The following is a 19,567-nucleotide window of genomic DNA, read 5'->3' as shown; positions in this document are numbered from 1 at the left end:
AATAAGTGACAGAGGATGGTAACTGGAAGGATGGGTTGGGTCTTTATTGGGTTTCAGCAGTTTTCGGCGGGAGTGTCAGGCCAGCCGTATTCATATGTGTCGGTACTATGGAAGTGGTTTTAATTTCTGAGGTAACTCTGAGAAATAGTGGTGATAATACAGTATCTGCCGGAAAAATTCAGTGGGGAATCCGTCAGGTCCAGGTGATTTATTATTTGGCATGGATTTCACTGCTTTATGGAGTTCGTCCAGAGTGATGGGGGCATCTAAGGTATCGGTTTGTTCTCTGGATAGTGTTGGTAATTTTATATTGTTTAGGAAAATATCTATTTGAGATGGATTTGGTTTGTGATCAGAGGAGTATAGTTTGCTATAAAATGCTTGAAATACATTGTTAATATCCTGTGGATTATTAACAGTTTCACCTGTAGAGTCAAGTATGGATGTGATGATTGTACTGATTCAAAAGTAATGTCAATGTTCAACGTTCAAACAGTGGCACATGGATGCTGGAAAACATCTTCATGTGGTTGCATTGGGATATCTATGAGTTGTCATTTGAAGCAAGCCGTACCAAAGCACCTCAGTAAATCACAAATCTAATTGAAGTCATCTCACAAACAATTACAGCAAACAGCAAGGGATGTTGACCAGACATCATTATATCCATTCTCATTTCCTCTGTTGAAAGGAATATTTTAATTATAATGTTCAGTTTTATCATTTCACTTCTGAGAGCAGAAGGCACTACATACAGTGAGTGTGCAATGCCCACTCAGCAGGGCCACAGTAATGACAACACATATGAAATCCAGTGGGACTGAACACCCAACAGTCACTGACTTTATTTAGAGCTTCTGTTGTGGTGAGTTTAGAGTGAACAGCTCTACACACATGTGACTCATGAGTCACAAATGTTCTCAAGAGGCCAGAAAAGAAAAAGTAAATCCATCAAAATTGGTTGTTTTGCGAGTTCATACTTTGAAAATGGATAGGTCTGCCATCAGACAAGAAAACCCAAATAAAAATGACGGTTTTAAATTTTTGGAAAGCGCATTTTTGGCTTTGACAGAGCTCGGTGAACAGTGTCACCCTGTTCTCAGTCTTTGTGCTAGAACAAATTTAACTCTACTGCTTCTGGCCACACTGAGGTGAAACTCATAACAAGCTTCTCTGATTTACAGTAAAGGCTAGGTATACCGTTCAGAGGGTGGGTAAACAGAGCAGTTTATAGTCTCCGATTTTACACATCAAAGTCTGTTTACAGGTCTTGGGGAGTACTATTGCATATGTGAACAAAGTTGTATAAAGATTTTTGTGACTCTCAAATCTGATATATTGCTTCAAGCAATGTCACTTGAGTTAGAAGCAGCTGGAACTGAAGTCTTCATGTGTGAAAATGAAACAAATCTGGCATAAGAAAGAATTAAACCCACCCCTCATCTCTGCTTGAGGCTACATGTTTTAAGCTACATTAGCCACTGCTAGCAAAACACACCAGAATTTTTTGAACGAAGTGCTGGCTGTTGAGCTGAATTGTGGGTAATGTGGGATTTTGACAACACTGAAGAATGTGTGCCACAGCAGTGAATCCTAAAACCCAGATCTGAGTCAGCATTTCTGTACTTTTGGTTCCCTTGCCCCGAAGTCAGCAAGTTTTTTGAATGGGTTTATGGTTAGACGCTTGAAATAAGGTCTGTAGTTAACACATGGCCAGTACATTTTCACGTTTTGTTCTATGAGATAAAATACATTGGTATAATACCCCAGTCATGATTTTAATGCTTTTACGTGTCTTAAAAAAGGCAATTGCTGACAAGTGGCTAAATGAGACTGCAGAGGCTGTCTGGGATTTTACATATCACGGAGACTCATCTAATTACTAGCCCGCCTTTGCAGCCTCTTTATTTTTAAACTCACACACTTGCAAACTATTCTAACTGACGGACACAGCCAGGATCAGGTCATGCTAAGAAGGCAGGATATTAAAGAAGAGGTAAGCAAATTAAATCAAATTACAAGTTGGAAGCCTAGGTGTAGTTCTTTTATAGCCTTGCAATAGCTTTTCACTTCTGGCGATCGTATTTGAGCTTAAAAAAACATAAAAGTGGCGTTCAGTGGTGAAGATTATCTTGTTGAACAAAATGTCTAGGTGTCATAAACCATTGTTTGTCACAGAGCTTATTTTCCACAATAATACAAAAGCCTATGGAAAAATCCCACTGGCTTTTTGTTGAGGGAACCAGGATGATGCAAACTTCTGGGTTGGCTTACAAAAAACATCATCCCTATTGCACTCTGTATCTGTCATTCTGAAACTTTTTTTAACTGTTCAATGTAAATCCAAGAGTGTTATAGGAGTTACATTTGGTGAAATGCTTATTTACTGTAATAAGCAGGCATGTATTAGGTATATGAGTGTCCCTGCACACACAAGGCAGAAAATGTATTCTCGTTTATTTCTATTTATTTGTCTCACCAGGTTTCCTTGATCAGCCAGAGGATCTCTGTGTACCTCCTTCCTCCAGATGTGGTGCTCAGTGCTGGATTTCAGTGAAGTGGGACCCTCTGCTGCTGGAGGCTGGAGCTGTACACATAAAGACATTGAGAGAGTCCTTAACAAACACAGTCACCACACCAATCTGTGTGTGTGTATGTGTGTGTGTCCTCACTTTGAGATTCAACACATTGAAGGTTGTTTTGGAGGAGCAGCTGAGCGGCCCCTCAGTGACCACCTCCACTGGGTAGAGCAGCTCGTGCCCGTGTGCCCTCAAAGGACACCTCACTTCTAACATTGACTGGCTGACGTCACTGGGACCATTATTCACCAACTGAAAGAGAGAGTTTAAACTGAGATGCTGTTTCTTCACCTGCTTAAGAAACATTAAAGGCTTTTGAAATAATCCTGCATGAAGTATGGCCACACTGCATGTCTGATGCAGGTTAAAAAAAGATAAATCCAATTTTTTAAGGTATAATGTGTTTGTGTTTGGGGTGGAGAGAGAGGCTAAATCTCCTACCTTATTTTATAAAAACAACAACAACAACAAAGGCAAGACACTCCCCAGGTGTTTCTTTGGGCTGTACCTTTTAAAACATCCTTCCCTCCAGTACGTTATCTCAAAACAATATATTTATTATGGAATCCCAAGTATTCCATGTAAATAAATTGTGTAAAATGTATAAACAAGCAAATAATTTGTGAAATAATTTAATAAAACACAGAAAAACTATTTCAAAGACGTTTTAATAGATAGATTTTTTTTTGTGTAAATAAAGCTGATCACAAAATCCCCATTCACTCTTCTGCAAAAATCCACCAGGTGATACAAAATGATCCTTTTTGTGTCACCTGGCATATTTTTGTTGTCACAGGTGAAAGAGGTGTGGGTTCAATCCACTCCAATCCCACACAGTCTTTCTGCCCTATTATTTAGCCACATCAACACTGGTAGTCCTAAGCCAATTACAGTGGGTACAGTGACTAACAATTTTGATATAGTCCCTTACTAATCACTGAATGGAAATTTTAGTTGAACCACATTTTTATTTCAAACATCACTGAGAACAAACAGGGGAGATCAGTAACCATAAGAAATCATGATGTACTTCATAAACCAGCTGAAGCTCAGGGCCGATATCCTGCTCTTCCCTCAGATTGTGATGAACAGTCCAGTTTGGAGGGGGAAAGATGACTTTGTCTGGCCGAGAAACACTGGAAGAGACACAAACGCACAGTTTAGAATTTCCCCTGGCAGGAGCCACAGTGATAATACAATTGGGTGCAGAAGCTTGCATCCCCTTACTTTGAAATGGCAAAAAGAGTAAAACAACAATATTTTTCTCATCAGCATAAAATATAGTGCACATACAGCTAGTACAAATGTTCCTTCATCAACAGAAGTAACAAAGGGAGTGTCAGGGAGTGTATAAAAAGAAAGCTTTAGCAAAATAATGAAAATCATGAAATGTTCTCTAATCCTTTGTGTTATGGTTTAGTCCCCCTCACCAGGAGGGTGAGGCAGAACTGGGGTTGGACTCAAGATGGCTGACCCAGGTGCCAGTACAAAAAAGGTGGTTTAATGGAATAAAAACAACATGACAACATAACAGGGTCCATAATACATACAACAAGGGAAGGGCAGTGATGACTAAGGAGACCAGGACGAACAGGTAAACACACAAACTAACGACAGGAACTAGGATAGCAGGAGGATGAGAACGGACAGGTGAACAAAAAGAACCAACGTAAGCAATGCAATCCACAGCACAGAGACTGTCAGCGTGGAAGACAAAAGGACATATTGCTAACCGCATAATAGCGTGATAAGGTCAAGCCAAAACGCACAGGAACTGTCAGCGTAGCATCTTAAACACGTATAAAAATGCAGGTCAAACACAACATTTATCTTAGTTTGGGTAAGTATTGTCCATTACATGTCGCAATGCTCCGGCGACGACGGGGCGTCTGCCAGAGGTATAAATAAGGAAGCCAACAAATCACCGGAATACGCCTCAGGTGTGCGCACCGACCCACGAGTCACTAATTACCCGATGCGACACAGCTGAGGCGTTGATCCAGCAAAAAGGGAGAGCGGAAGAGGAAAAAAAGAAAGAGAAACAGGTCGTGCCGAGCGGACCTGACACCTTTGTATGTCCTCCGTAACCTCCTCCAACCTCTTTGGCCCTCTGAGGCCCTCTGAGCAGTGTTTGGATCCATTCAGGCTGCTTGGTTGTTTGTTTTGTACAGCCCTCTTCAAATTGATCCACAGGTTTTCAATAATAATGTAACTGAAAGAACCACAAGGAAATTTGCTTGAGCTATGTAAAAATTCAAAACAAACAGGAGGGGATCTGACAAAGTCCTTAGAGGCTAGTAAGACTCCACATCTCCACTGTCAAGCATAGCTGGCACATGTCTGGATTGTTTGGGATAAGAGCAGGCAGGAAGCCATTGCTTGCTTCTGTATATAAGGCAGCAGGCTTGAAGTTTGCTAAGGACCAAGATTATGTGGTCCGATAAGACCAAAGTTGAAATATACAGTCATAATTTGCACAGGTATGTGTGGTGAGAAAAAACTACAAGGAGAGGAATACATTCCCACAGTCAAACATGGTGCAGGCTCACTAATGTTTTGGGGGAGCATAAAGTGGGAGGAAGAATGAATGCAGCCCGATATCAGAAGATTTTAAAGCAAAGCCACCTACCATCAGTCAAAAGACTAACTCAGAGGGTACCCCAAGAGATTGGCAGGGGTTAGGGAGGACAACCAAAAGGATTAGAAAACATTTCATAAAGGGAGATGCAAATTTTTGCACAGATATGATTTTCATTATTTTACAATAACTTTCTTTTTATATACCCCATGGCCATTTTTGTTACTTCTGTTGATAAAAGAACAATTGTACTAGATGAATGTGCATTAAACATTATGTTAATGAGAAAAACATTCTTTGTTTTACTCTTTTTGCCATTTGAGAATACTATATGACAGTAATCTAGTGAAAGAGTTAGCGATGAGGCCTCACCCCTGCAGAATGACATTGGCCATTGCAGCCACCTCCAACTCAAACGACACCACTTCACTCTCAGAGTTATTGGCATTTTTGCTACAACAAACAGAAACACAAAAAGTTGTTTCAGAAAGCACATCTATTACTTGATGGGATAAATTGTTCTTACTGCCCCTGCTTTCAAAATGAGTCCTCAAAAATATTTGTGTGTTTTAGGGGAAGATAAAAGAGAGGATTTTGTTATTTAAAAAAAATCCTAAAATGATTTTTTTTACACATATTTAGCACATAACAAGAGATAAATGATCAATTAACAGAGACCCACCACTAGAACATCTATGTAAGGTATATGTAATGAATCTTTCATTTCATAGTGTCTTTAAGGGCTTGCAGGTAACACAGATGTTCGTATCACCATACAGTACTGGACTCTGTGAAAAGTGACCTACCTTCGTATTTGGAGTTCAAACTGCACAGTTTTGTGGGTGTCCTTCAATCGGGGCACAGTGAACCGAAGGCCGGCCCATAACTAGGAAATGACCCCAGGAAATTCATATGGCCAATCCCAGGAACATGAAAAATGAATGATAAAAATGTAATAAATAAATAAATATTTTGGTCTTAGATGTCATTCTTTTGGAAGCAGGATATTCTTTCTACATAAAAGTGTGATTTATATTTTGTATCAGTGTAGTGTAAAAACACTTTGCTTATGTATGGAGTACACTATACATAAACAATATGACAATATATAGGTTGTTGCCTCTTACACTTGTACCAGGCTTCATGGGGTTTCCCAGATCACACACGAGATACCGAGTCTGGTTTTCTGCCTCATAACTGCATGTCAGCTGTGTCAGGCTCTGGAAAGGAAACAAAAACATCAAATACTGTCAGATCTTTACCTCTGATATAAAAGTTATTTAATACCTAAGCATATGTAAAATATTTCACTCTTTAAAAAGTCTCTAGACATTGTAACACATTTTGGTGTGGCAGACAGCTGTTATTACAGGGATTACAGTTGTTTTTTTTACTCAATATTTTTTATAGTGTATTTTTACTCTGATGGTGGGAATGTGGGTTTTTCACATTGGTTGCTGTACAGCAAAACACAAAATGTGCTACTTTGTTAAAAAACATAGATCACATACAGTAATAAGAAAATAGGCTTGTGAAAGCCACAAACTTGTTATCTCTACTTAGGCCAGAGAACAGTAAAAACTGAGCACTTGAAAAAATAATAATACTCACTGGAACCCAGTGTCAGGCGTTGTGGTGATGTGGTTTGTTAACTTGATTTTCAAACTTGACACAATGCACACACTGTAAAGCCCTGGCTAAAGGTACAGTTACAATGACCGCTGCCCTCCTTACCACATTGGTGCGTGCTATACCGCTATAGTCCGCCTCTGGGGGGAGTACCACAAAGAGCTCCGCCTCGTACGCCCCTCCCTCTCCCTCATTCCTGGCATTGAAGGTCAAACTCAAAGAGTTTTCATCACCCAAGTAAACCTCTCTTCTGTCACTGAGAAAAGAAAGTCACAACATCATCAATACACTTCTGATTTTTTTTTTATCATAACTGATTTGCTGTTTTAAGGTTGTGTACAACTAATATAAGGGCATTAAATCAACAATTGTTTGCCCCTAGTGCATATACTGCAGCAAAATACAGAACCTATGTTCTGTATGAAATGAGTGTGAAATGTTTATTAAGCTTAACATTTTAAAACAGGTTGGTAAATGTAGTAGTATTTTAATCAAATTTTTTACCATTTGGAACAACTGAAAAAATGTTTTATATATTATAGATTTTTTATAGATGAATAAATTTAATCTTTAGTCAGTTTGTCATATTTGTGATGAGCTAGATATTTGAAGCAGCAATCAAACTGAAATATACAGTAAACTAATAACATATTACCATTATATACCAGTATTCATTTAGATTTATGCTGTCTTGGCTCCAATGACCAGTGGCACCACAAGACACTGTTAAGCCTTCATTAATAGATCTGTGGCACCACAACAAGCCGTAAACACAACATCTTATAAGTTAGTTATAAGGTTAGTGTGAATATGTATGCATATGCTTTTAACCATGCATTTGCATCATGGCCACCTTGCTTCCTCTTGTTCCTTGGGAGCGTTAGGTGTGTGTTTCCTCAGAAATTAAAGACACGTGTCTGTGTGATTCAATTCAGTACATGACCAGGGAGTAAGTTCAGCCAGTAATGATTAGGCCCTAATCTACCTCTTAGTCTATATATTTTTTAATCTTCCAGATCCACAAATTATGCAAGCATGTAAACAATGACATAGAGCAGCGCTCGCATTCAAGAGGTGCATGTTAAACACAATCTTTTGAACCGTATAAAACATTAGTTTTGATGATTTGTTCCAAACACAGCAAATAAAAAATACAATTTGAAAGCATAGGTCTCAGAAAATAAATTGTTGAAAACTGTTATCACCAGCCTTGATATATATTGGACATTACTTTCTTTGTATGATTGCACAGCAAACACTGAAACATTTTTACTGGCAGGTTTGCATGGTAAGAGACAGACTCTAATTGGAGCAGTGGGGGTTGGTGAAGATGATGTTTTTTTAAGCGGTTCATTCTCAGTGTGCCATTGCAATATTTCTGTGTGTGGACCACCATGAAGTTGACATTTGTGGTTTTCAGTAAAATGTCTCAACAACTGCTGGGTGGGTTTAGTACGTCATGCCTTCCTCTGGCTGAATTGTGACCACTTTGGTTATCCCCAACTTTTTATCTAGCTCCACCGTCACCTAAAAATTTGTCCAGTACAGTACAACCAATCATACACATAGCTAATCAGATTCTCATCATCTGCCATGCGTTGTCCTTGTTGCTAATTAGCACATGTTATACATTAAGAAAGTCAACATGGTAAACAGACATGTTAAACATCTGTGTGCCTTGGCATTGTGTGCCTGTTAGCATATTGTCTTTGACCTTTAGGCAAATAAAACCATGCCTACAACCTGACATACATGTAATGTAGCTGTTAGCATGGCTGTAGACTTTTCTTATATGGTATTTCCCATGAGTATCACCATAATTTATATTTATTTGTTCATTTTTATCAAGCTTGAAAAGCCCATTTATCTATAGCAATCAAAATGACTGAAAAAGCAGCTTCCACTTACAGCCTATAAAACTGCTGCAGTTTAGTTTGAGCTTTACCCCATGTTCATTTTAAGTCATTTGGTGCAGGGCATGACCAACATGGCAAAGAAGCAATTGTTAAACATAATGGAAAGCAGGAACATGAAGTCTTTCCAGACAATACATCTCTGTTTTAGACAGTCCCCAAAGGCTGTTTTCTCCTGCATATCTGTCCATGGCCAACCTGGGAAATGACCCAAATCTGATCACTGTGATTTGTCTCAGGAAACCGACCCCCACCTTATTCCTCATGTTCACAGTGACACCCCTGTGTGCAAACACATTTTCAGTGTAGTGATAAATCTTCCTGACACACGACAGCCCTCCCCCAACAGCTACACTTTGTGATAGTAAATTTATTATTCTATTGAGTAGAAAGGGGAGAAAGCAGGGTCAGAACCTGGGTTCTTCTTTCAGTCCCTGTTTCCTCCTCCCTTCCCCCATCTTCAGAGGGTTTGGACACAGTGACCCCTCGCTAGGTAAGACAAGCACCAGATGATTTTAATTATGCCCGAGAAAGTTTGGCCAATTCAGAGGAAGCAACACTGAACACCAGCACTGCACAGATGCTGAGAACAGACAGAGGTCTGTGGCATATGGTTGAGATGTGACACTACAATGAGTCTCATGCACTGAGAAAATATAAAAGCAAATTTTAAAGCTCTTAAAGGCATAATTAAAACCAGAAGATATGTACAACTCAGACACCAATCACAAATCTCTGGGCTGTGAATGTTAAACATCACGCTGTTTGCAAATTTTTGGCATGCACGAGAAAATGCTGTGTTATAATATTTCATTGAAAGGAAACTATTTAGTGAAAGTGCTGAATCATTCAAGTTTGGTCCCATGGCAACTACAAATACAGATCTTTGAGTTTTCATGGGAAACATTTTGCACTGATTGTATTTCTGCAGCTAAGAGAAATCACATCACTATGTAATGCAAATCACTCGTCATTAAGAGAGCTGGCTGGAAGGAGAATGTCTGATAGTCTATGTTCACTTTATGAATGAGCTGAGACTGAGACAGCCAAATATCTGGCTGACGTTCATTCACCAACAAAGGTACATGGGTAATTAACAGTAATAAGTGAGTGTGAGCCAGGGATCTTTGCTCTAGATGTGTAGCTTCTTTTCTCTGATTATATTTCACCAAAATCACTGTCTTATCTACAGGTAACCACAGCAACTCAACAGGAAAATGGGACCTGGAGTTTTATACATTCAATTTTAAAACCAGTATGTGTATCCTTGAGACTTAAAAATATATCTGAATGCAATTCCTTCCCCATAAAACATTTTCAAGGTAGGTTTCTTACATATTCAAACCTACATTCTTCAGTTTGGTTGCCATGTTGATCAGTGAAATAATGGGACCACTTTCCACATCCTCTCCAGTTCCTCTTTCAGGCCCTGGTACTTCTCCAGCTTCTCATACTCCTTCTTCTAGGTGGTGCTGTCAATTGGAGCTGCTATGTCGGTCACCACTACCTCCTTCTGTTCCTTGTCTACATGGAACACAATGTCTGGATGGTTGGCCAGTACTTTCCTGTCTGTCTGGATCTGGAAGTCCCACAGGATCTTAACCCTGCTATTCTCCATGACCTTCTGATGAGTCTCCCATATGGACTTGGGAGGGTCTAGCCCATACTTGTGCCAGACACTTGGTTGTGCCATTCAGTGTACACTGTTCCTGCCTGCATTTTACATCCTGCCACTATGTGTTGGACTGTCTCTGAGGCGTCTTTGCACAGTCTGCACCTGGGATGCTATCTGGTGTGGTAGACCCCTGCTTCAATTGATCTGGTACTTAGTGCTGTTCTTGTGCTGCTTTGACCAGTGCCTCAGTGCTGTCTGAAAGGCCAGATTTTTCCAACCACTGGTAGGATTTCTCAGTGTTAGCCACCTCAGTTATCTGTCAGTGATACATTCCATGAAGGACCTTACCATGTAATGGCATTTTCTCTGGGTAGTAAATGGTTTTAAATGATGTTATACTTGTATAACGCTTTTCTACACTTTACAGCACACTCAAAGCGCTTTTACACTACTCGGCCATTCACCCATTCGCACTCCCAAACACTCACACATTCACCCTTTTTCCAGCTAGGCATTGGAGTTCGGAGGGAAGCCTCTGTAAACTGTGACGAGTTTCTGGGTCTTCACATCAGCAGCCTCCATGTCCTCCTTTGGCCAGCTCACTATGCCAGTGTATGTGTTGATGGCTTGGATCTTGTTTCACCCATTGAGATGGCTCTCCAGGAGTCTTATCCTTTGATGGTACTTGATGTTGCTGTCTTTCTTGCCTCCTCATCATGGTTCCCATGTGACTGTGGCATACCAAGGTACTTGTAGGTGATCTGTATGTCTGCTATGTTGCCAAGCTCATATTGCAGTGTTGTTCTCCATTAAGGGAGTTAAAGCTTTAGTAATCAGTTTTTTATATTAACTATAAATTAAATCACAATATCAATGGTTTTCAAAGTGTGAGGTGCACCTGTCCTGTGGGGCACCAGAGGATTTCAGGGTAGGCACAGTGTGAGAAAAAATAAACAAAAACATGAAACTTTTTTTTACTACTGTAAACATCATTCTTAGCTTGGCTATGTGTGGGGCAAAATGAATTGATTTGTAGTAACTTACTTCAGTGAGAGAGGAGACAGAGGGGTTAGCAGAAAACAAAGTATGACAATGATTATTTAAAATTTAAATTTTCATGGACTGGTCCTGATGATGCTCCACTACCACAGTGTTATTTGCAAAGTGGTGCTAGCTAATGGCAGTAAGAGACCATGTAAACAAATTAGGTGATCAAGACATGAGAATGTTTTGATAGAAAACTAGAGGATCACAGAAGAAAGAAATTGAGACATTAGCACTATAAATACTAAGGCAACTGAAGAATTGTATTGCGTTGTGTTATACACAAGGCAGGTTTATGGAATATTCACAACGTGGATACAATGATATGAAAAGCAGCATTGTGCATGGCGCGCAGTGATGATTTGGTTTGGTGGCAACTGAGTTTGATGTGTTCAAAAATTATTGACTGTAAAACTGTACAAATAGGCCTTACAATGTGTAGGAGCCAAGAGGCTATTTGGGTTTTACATTTGTCATGCAGCCACTAATATTGGTGTGTGTGTGTCACTGGGGCACAGCAGTAGAGGACAGATTAATTAATGTCAGCTGTGCACTGGTGGTTGGAAGCCCTCTTTTCTTTTGACCACTAAGTTGGAAGGATTTTTGTCCAGTTTGCTCCATGTTCCACATTATGACTGACTTGTAAGATGATGGTTTGCTTCTTCAATAAACAATCAAACAGTTACGAAGTTGTTTGTTTGGACAACATGCATATAACTGAGCTCCCTGCTCTCTCTTTCAGTGGCTGATTGTTATTTTAGATAGCTGCTGCAACACAATGTATGATTTTGCTGAGTTGAGGCTATTTTAGTAAGACTGCTGTTGTCTGTTTTAATTTTGTGATTGGACTGTGGAGGATTAATTGGTAAATAATTGTTCATGAGAGTAGCCCACAGTTTAAGTGTGATGTGGGAGAACACTGGATACAGATAACGTTTTTTTATTTATTTATGTTTTTTAGAAATCAATGTGTAATAGTCCTTGAGAGTGGAACTGTGGTGGTTTGCTTAAAAGATGTTTCCATTTATTACTGAAAGCCATGAGTGAAACAGTAGGCTTTCATGATCTGCTCTGAGGGGAGGCTTACCCCCTCACTCTTTGAAAACACCTGCACTATATTAATGTGAAACTGAACTCCTGTAAGTCCAAGAATCATCCAGCTGTTCCTATATGGAGCATTTGAGCATCCTTTAGCTCAGTGCTTTGGATTTATGCCTTGTAACTGTTATGATTCAATCTCACTGTTCATTGACCTGACCCTGGCTGCAGCAGGCAGCTGTTTTCAACTCACTGTATGCTAAGTGCCTAGCACCAAACAGTAGACAGAAAAGTTAGCAAGTAGCTAGAGAACAAAACAGAGTGTTTAGCAGCTACACTGTCAATGAAAGAAAACTTCAAAACTAATGCAACGCGCTGCAACATCTGTTTACATTTTCTCAACTAAAAGATTTTTAGTTGTACTAAACAAGTTGAAATTACCTAAAATTAGCAGTCAGGTCAACTTAAAATCAAAAGTTTGTTGTACTTACATTGTTTAATTTGGCGAATTTGAAACAATTTTTTACAAAACATAAATCTAACTCAAAACAGCAGATCCTTTGTTGCTGTGAACTTGAAATTTTAATTTGACTCAAATGTTTGGTCACATGGACACTCACTGCAGACAGATATATTACCTTTTACATTTCTCACTTTTAACAGCCAGTTCTTCATTTGACATGAAGAACGTTTAGCTGCAGCTGTTGGAAGCACCTTTTATCAAAATCAGTATGGAGCATGCAAGGCTGAACCAAGTGATCTTGTTTGCAGTAAGTGTAAGAAGTATGAGCCAGTTGTTTCTCTCAGGAGTTGGCAGAGACTGAAATAAAGCTAAAAGGAAGGTGAATACTGGACTTACATTTGTTAGGTAGCTTGAAAAATGACTCCTAATGTCTGCTGATGAGTATGTACACAATTGCTTGCTAACATGTTACCCACATTCTCAGTTAATACTGCTTTAAACAGTGTGGCCTGTGCTGTGGCAACTTTTTGTGTGTGTTTCCTATAAGTGGTATTGTTTACTTTGACTGTTTAGCCAGGACAGTAACTGCTGTTCATGCTAACTTTGTAATTCTTCTTATATTCCCTCAACCTGAAACACTGTGTTTTATATGATAAATTTAAGAGATTTCTTTAGTATAGATTGAATTGAATAAGGAGGGAGAAAACTACTGATTAGCAGTGAACAGCTGGAGGGGTTAAGTTTTGTTTGCTGAATCAGGTAAATTAATAGAAAGGTAATTTCCTCTCACCCATAAACAGCCAGTTTAAGGTTTGGTACACAGATATTATCCTCTCCACAATCCAGTTGAATCTGGGCCTGAGAAAGAAAAATAAATACAGAGATAAATAGTCAAAGAGAGAAGAGCAAGGGGTGGATATGATGGGTAAAAGACGTGCCCAGTGCCCAAAGGCATGGAGAGAAAAAAAACTTTTGAGGAAGTGAATGTTTACAGAAGTCAGTACACTGGATTCATGATTTCATGAAAGAATAAAAGAGGATATAGACTATACAGTACATATCTTCCATGTGCAGGAATCTGTAACAATGTTTGCAACAAGCAGATGCCAAGAAGTTGTGTGAAAGCAGAATCCTTTCATGTCTGCAGGACAAAAGTAATATGTGCTTTACATGTGGGAAAGAAGAAAAGGAAGAATAGAGACAACATGGTGAATGCTTTGGAGAATGAAAGGATGACAAATTCCATCTAAACAAGTATTACATTTTTGTGGAAATGCCTTGATCAAAAAGAGTGAAAACCTCACATTAGAAGAGAATGGGATTTGATCTGCTCTTTAGTCTTATGTGACAGATGACGCAGTGAAAACCACAGTAAATGATGAATGTGATTTGATTTGACTGTACTGTCTTTTCAAATGCGTCCCTTGTACTGCTTTATTCTCACTTTGTCCACCATTTGTCCCATGTAGCTCCACTCTACTGTCATTGTTGCCACGGCTTCATCTCTCCAACATATGGGAAAGATTAGATTACAAAAGAATGCTACACAGGGCCAGGGAGAGCAAAGAATCAGTCCTGGCAATGGTTAACTGTCTCAGATTCCTCATTCAAGTCCCTGGTTTTACATTCACTCGGGAGAACCATCAGTCATGTAACACCAAACAGATAGGCGCACACACGCTCTGTGATAGACTTACTAAGCTCAAGTGATGAGCTCCAACTGATCTTTCCTGCCTTCTAACCACTTTTCATCTCTGCTTCACTTTCATCTCTTCATCTTCAAGTGTGAACCAGTGCAATCACAGACATCAAAATCATTCCTGGTAGACCATTAACGTTGGCACTCATACACATACTATGTTCAGTGACGGAGGGACAATATCAATTTAAGAACCCAAATTAAGAATTATGGTAACAATTAAAAATTAAATTGTTTACAATAAGGCCTGGGAGTGATTTATATAATTCTATTATTGTCCACTCCATTTATATCACAGGCTAGGCTAAAAAACATAAACACCTCTCTGTATAATGCTGTACACACAAACAGCTTCCATAATGATCACAGAGTTGAATCAACACCTCTCTGAAACAGGACATTATCATTCATTCATTCATTCATTTTTTTTCTACCGCTTAGTCCCTGAACAGACCCACGGGGGAGGAAGCTGGAGTACCCAGAGAGAACCCATGCAAGCATGGGGACAACATGCGAACTCCACACAGAAAGGTCCCGAACCCGGAACCTTCTTGCTGTGAGGCAATGGTGCTAACCACTGCGCCACCGTGCTGCCCAGGACATTATCATAAAGATACAAATTATTGCAGGACTGTTGTATCACACTGACTTATTTTTTTAGCTAATAAACTGACAAATGTCCGTATGTACTGAAACTGCTCTGACAGTGCTCCGTCTACACCTCATTAATGTGCCCACGAGACTGTCGTACATATAGTCATCCTGACAGTTCAACAAGTGACTTACTCAGGCATGCAGACCTCCATCTCAAATAAAAGCAGTACTGTCACTTACAGCACTGAAAAGGTGGAAAACAGCCCTAATACCTCAACTCAAAGTCCTCAGTGCCCTAAGCCTTTTAAACACACAAATATCACACTGAAATGACTGCATGTGCTGTACTGCATACAGTAAAAACCTGGGAATAGACTGACCATGGTCATCATTTTAAATCACAGAAAAATCTTCAGACCTAGATGTTACAATTTGAATCCTGCTTAACAAAAGCTAATAACAACAATACAGAATATAAATATGTTAATTGTCTGTTAGCATAATAATAATAATAATATGAATAACTGGGTGTGACATGATGAAAATTTTAAGTAGCATAACTTTAACTGTTGGTGTAGTCAGAATTATGGCCCACTGTATTGTGACCACACCCATTAATGATCTAATATAATATGCATGAATCAACTGCCACAATATAGAATTTTAACAGCTTGATGGCCCCTTAATCCTGTGTTCTACTGCAGTGTTTTTGTGTGGTTCCAGTGCAAACAAAAGTAATAAACATGAGAATACCAAAGGATTTGTGACTGCAACAATCGTCTGGGAGAAGTGATGCATTATCTGGCAGAAATTCAGAGGTGCCAACATTTTTGGCCATGACTGGATAAATCAGCTTAGAAATCATAGAACTTAGAATTCAAGTCCAAAATGAAGTCAAAGGATGAAATTAAAATGTCAGCCACACATGAAAACAAGAGAGAGAGAATTAAAAAATAATAATTAAATAATGGAAATACAGTAACAGTACTCATTAAGTTAATTATCATGAGGACTCAAAAGCAAGTATGTAAAGGTGTCTTTAGCCAGGATTTAAAATTGGCAACAGATGAGGACAGGGTACACTGTTCCACAGTGTGGGAGCAGCAATGGAAAAGGCTCTATCACCTTGAGATTTGGACTGTGAGCATGGAACGGAGATGAGTAACTGATCAAAGGATCTGAGGGGTTTGAAAGTTGAATGCGGGCTGAGGAGATCTGAGGTTTAAGCTGGTGCCAAACCATGCAGTGATTTTAAAACAAAGAGAATCTTAAAATTAACTATATTTGAATGGTGACCAGTGAAGAGACGCCAGTACAGAAAAAAATCAGACTTCTTTTCCTGGTGCCAGCGAGGAGTCTTGCTGCTGCAGTTTGAACTAGCTGCAGCTAAACTAATGATGACTGACTCCTACATGAAGAGAGTTGCAATAGGCCAGATGTGAGGTAATGCAAGCACACAGAACTGTCTCCAAATGTTGAATGAAACACATGGTTCAATCTTCACTGCTAAACTACTGTGAAAAAAGCTACAGCTGGGAACAAAATCTATTTGTTTGTAAAATTTTAATTAAGAGTCAAAAAGGATTCTTAACTTTATGGCAGACTTTGAAGACAGTGAACCAAGAACAAATTATCAAGGAACCTCTAACAGGGATCTCTGTCTTACTCTCATTTAGTTGAAGAAAAGGTCTGTTTATCCAGCATTTCACTTCTTCAAAGCAAATTAAAAGAGACTGTAGATTATGCATTTCAGCTGGTTTCAAAGGAAAATATATCTGCATCCACACTGCATTGGCAAGGGATTTTGTGTTTTCTAAAAACAGACCCCAGTGCTATCATATACAGTGAATAGGAGTATAGAGCCTTAGTTGGAGTTCTGTGATACAGTACAGGAAACAGTAGCAGAGAAGGGTGAGAAATGGTCTGTTTTGACTGATTCTGATCTGAGCTGCAAATATGTTGCAAGCCAGCCAAGAGCCTTGTCCTGAAAGCCGACAACATTGTTTGGATGTTCCAAGAGTGTGGGATGGTCAGCACTGTCAAATGCTGCAGAAAGGGTCCAGCAAAATGAAAATGGCATGGTTTCCATAGTCTAATGACAGTAGTAGGTCATTTGTTACTTTTAGGCATGCTGACTCCATACTGTAGTTCATCTGTAAACCTGGTTTGTCCAAAATGGCATTTTGCTAAAACTACAGAGAAGTTGAGAAAGGACAACTTTTTCCAGGGCTGTATATAGGAATGATAACTTTGGCATCGGCCAGAAGTACAACTGGATCTAAGTGTTTGATTGTTTGTAGTTGTGTTTGTTGTGTCCTGTTGCTTCCCTTTTCTTTTGTGACTGTGATGTTCTTTTGTCACTGAGATGACGTTTGTTGTGATTTGGCACTATACAAATAAAACTGTATTGAATTGATGAAAGTTATATTCTGGAGTTGTATAACTCTTTTTTAAAGTTCTAGTGATAGTTGTCTGTACATTCCTGGGTACATGGCAAACAGAAACTGCTAATAGCTAATTTGGCATACCTTCAATAGTGCCATCTGACAAGACAATCCCAGTGTACACTATACTTCATTTTATTTACATTCCCTATACCATCCATGGAACATTACAGCATGATTATGCCCCATATACAAGTATGACCAAGAACAACAGTAGGAGTTAAAATCCACTTTTAGCCTCCTTACAGCATGTTCATTCATCACCCTCCTATAGAAAAGATTTGTTTTTGGCCTCTCTTTTCTATAATGGCCATCATAAACCACAAATACTGGTAGATGATCACTAATATCATTTATAAGTAATCCACTTGTCATTTTGCTGTCAATAACATTGGTAAATATATTATCTATTAGTGTTGCATGCTGGGTTGTTACTCTACTTGGTTTTGTAATTTTTGGGTATAAACTACATCTATATATTGTGTTAATAAACTCCTCAGTTCCTGTGTGCTTGTTAGGATTTAACAAATCTATATTGAAGTCACCACATATGAACATTAATTTATGACTTATTGTCAAGTAATTTTCTTCCATCCAGTCATTAAATTTTTCTATGCTGGCTCCAGGTGCTCTATAAATACAGCTTATTACAACATTTTTGTTTGTGCATACCAAGTCATAGCCATCAAGGTCAAAATCCATTCCCCTTACATTATTAATCCATGTTTCAGAAATAGCAATTATATTAAAAGAATGTGTAAGACTACTAAGATAATGTTTTATACTCTGAAAGTTTGCGTATAAACTTCTGCTATTGAAGCTATTTACTCTGTGTGTGCTGTGCTGAAAATCTGTGGACATGGATGAGTTTTACAATTTGTTGTCATGAGTTAAGCTAACTGTCAGTTGAAGCCCGTTAATTCCTCTCGTACATATGAAGAGGCAACAACAGATGAAACTAAAAGTGTTTGCTTTAATGTTTCTATGCTGAGAAAAATCTGTGTATTCAGCTAAAAACAGCCAGTTACAAGTACATGACATACACAGTCATATACCCACATCATATACTCACTTTACCTTATATTTCTTGCATAAACATGTGCGCGTTTTGAGGCTCTGGCTCTTGCCTTGTGGAAGAGCCCATTGGCAACAAACATAAATAAACCACAACCAGATGTCTGAGAGCTGAGAGCCACTCCACCCAAACAGAGCTTCAGTGCTTCCTCTGTGATTTTGCAGAGCCATGACTTTCCAGCCCTCCATAACATCATTAAAAACAGTGCGGTAATCACCTCCTTTTCTATCAGGCCTGACCCTCAGCTTCTAATCATATGGAGTTCAGCAATATGGAAGGGCCGTACATTACATACAGCACATACAGCCTGGATCCTCTGCCTTTGCCATTCAAATATATTTTCTGCATGCAAAATGTAAACAGTGGGAGATGTGCTGTGGTAAGTGAAGTTAAGCACAGAGGACCACTATGCATGTAACAGCCTCTTGTACATGAGTTTAGATTGTTTGGTAAGGTTTTGTGAAAGCAATCATCATGTCGTCTGCTGTCTCTCTGCTGGTAATCACTGCGGTGACCATGTGTTTGGTTCATGAGATGCAAGGCGTGTGGCCATATATTGTAAGTGGTGTTGGTTAGATGTTTAGTGTGGTAATGTAAAATACAGTTCACACTTTACAGCTCTATGCAAAGATACACTTCATTTCCTTGGAAGTTGAAACTTCTGAGATGAAGGCTAGAAATGTAGTTTCTCAGTCTGGATATTTCTGACCTGCATTTATTCCACATTATGTTCAAGCAGCATACAGTGTAAATGCTAAGCAATATTACTTTTAAATGTTTAAAAAACAAAAATGTCCTCATATTCAAGAGTTGCCTGACCTTGAGTCTATCATTTCCTATTACCTTCAGACTCTCACCTAGCCAGCCTTGACATCGCGCACTAGCTGGGACACAGA

The 19,567-nt window shown here is 39.0% G+C and overlaps 1 protein-coding gene across 2 annotated transcripts in view; it reads right to left on the bottom strand.

Moving 5' to 3' along the window:
* The window catches only part of LOC109956211 (integrin alpha-5-like), a 46,209-nt gene that overhangs the window by 4,435 nt on the left and 22,207 nt on the right, over positions 1 to 19,567 (bottom strand). For both annotated transcript variants that reach the window (XM_020593161.1, XM_020593163.1), the window contains exons 19-26: positions 13,650 to 13,717; positions 6,892 to 7,042; positions 6,285 to 6,377; positions 5,964 to 6,043; positions 5,530 to 5,610; positions 3,610 to 3,715; positions 2,673 to 2,831; positions 2,480 to 2,587 (exon numbers count right to left, since the gene is read on the bottom strand). In XM_020593161.1, coding sequence (XP_020448817.1) covers positions 2,480 to 2,587; positions 2,673 to 2,831; positions 3,610 to 3,715; positions 5,530 to 5,610; positions 5,964 to 6,043; positions 6,285 to 6,377; positions 6,892 to 7,042; positions 13,650 to 13,717 — 846 coding nt within the window. The remainder of the gene's footprint in view (positions 1 to 2,479; positions 2,588 to 2,672; positions 2,832 to 3,609; positions 3,716 to 5,529; positions 5,611 to 5,963; positions 6,044 to 6,284; positions 6,378 to 6,891; positions 7,043 to 13,649; positions 13,718 to 19,567) is intronic.

Source organism: Monopterus albus, unplaced genomic scaffold, assembly GCF_001952655.1.
Source record: "Monopterus albus unplaced genomic scaffold, M_albus_1.0 scaffold18.1, whole genome shotgun sequence".
In the NCBI taxonomy this organism is placed as follows: Eukaryota; Metazoa; Chordata; class Actinopteri; order Synbranchiformes; family Synbranchidae; genus Monopterus; species Monopterus albus.
Note: the sequence above shows the minus strand (reverse complement) of the source record. Positions and strands in the feature narration are given on the sequence as shown.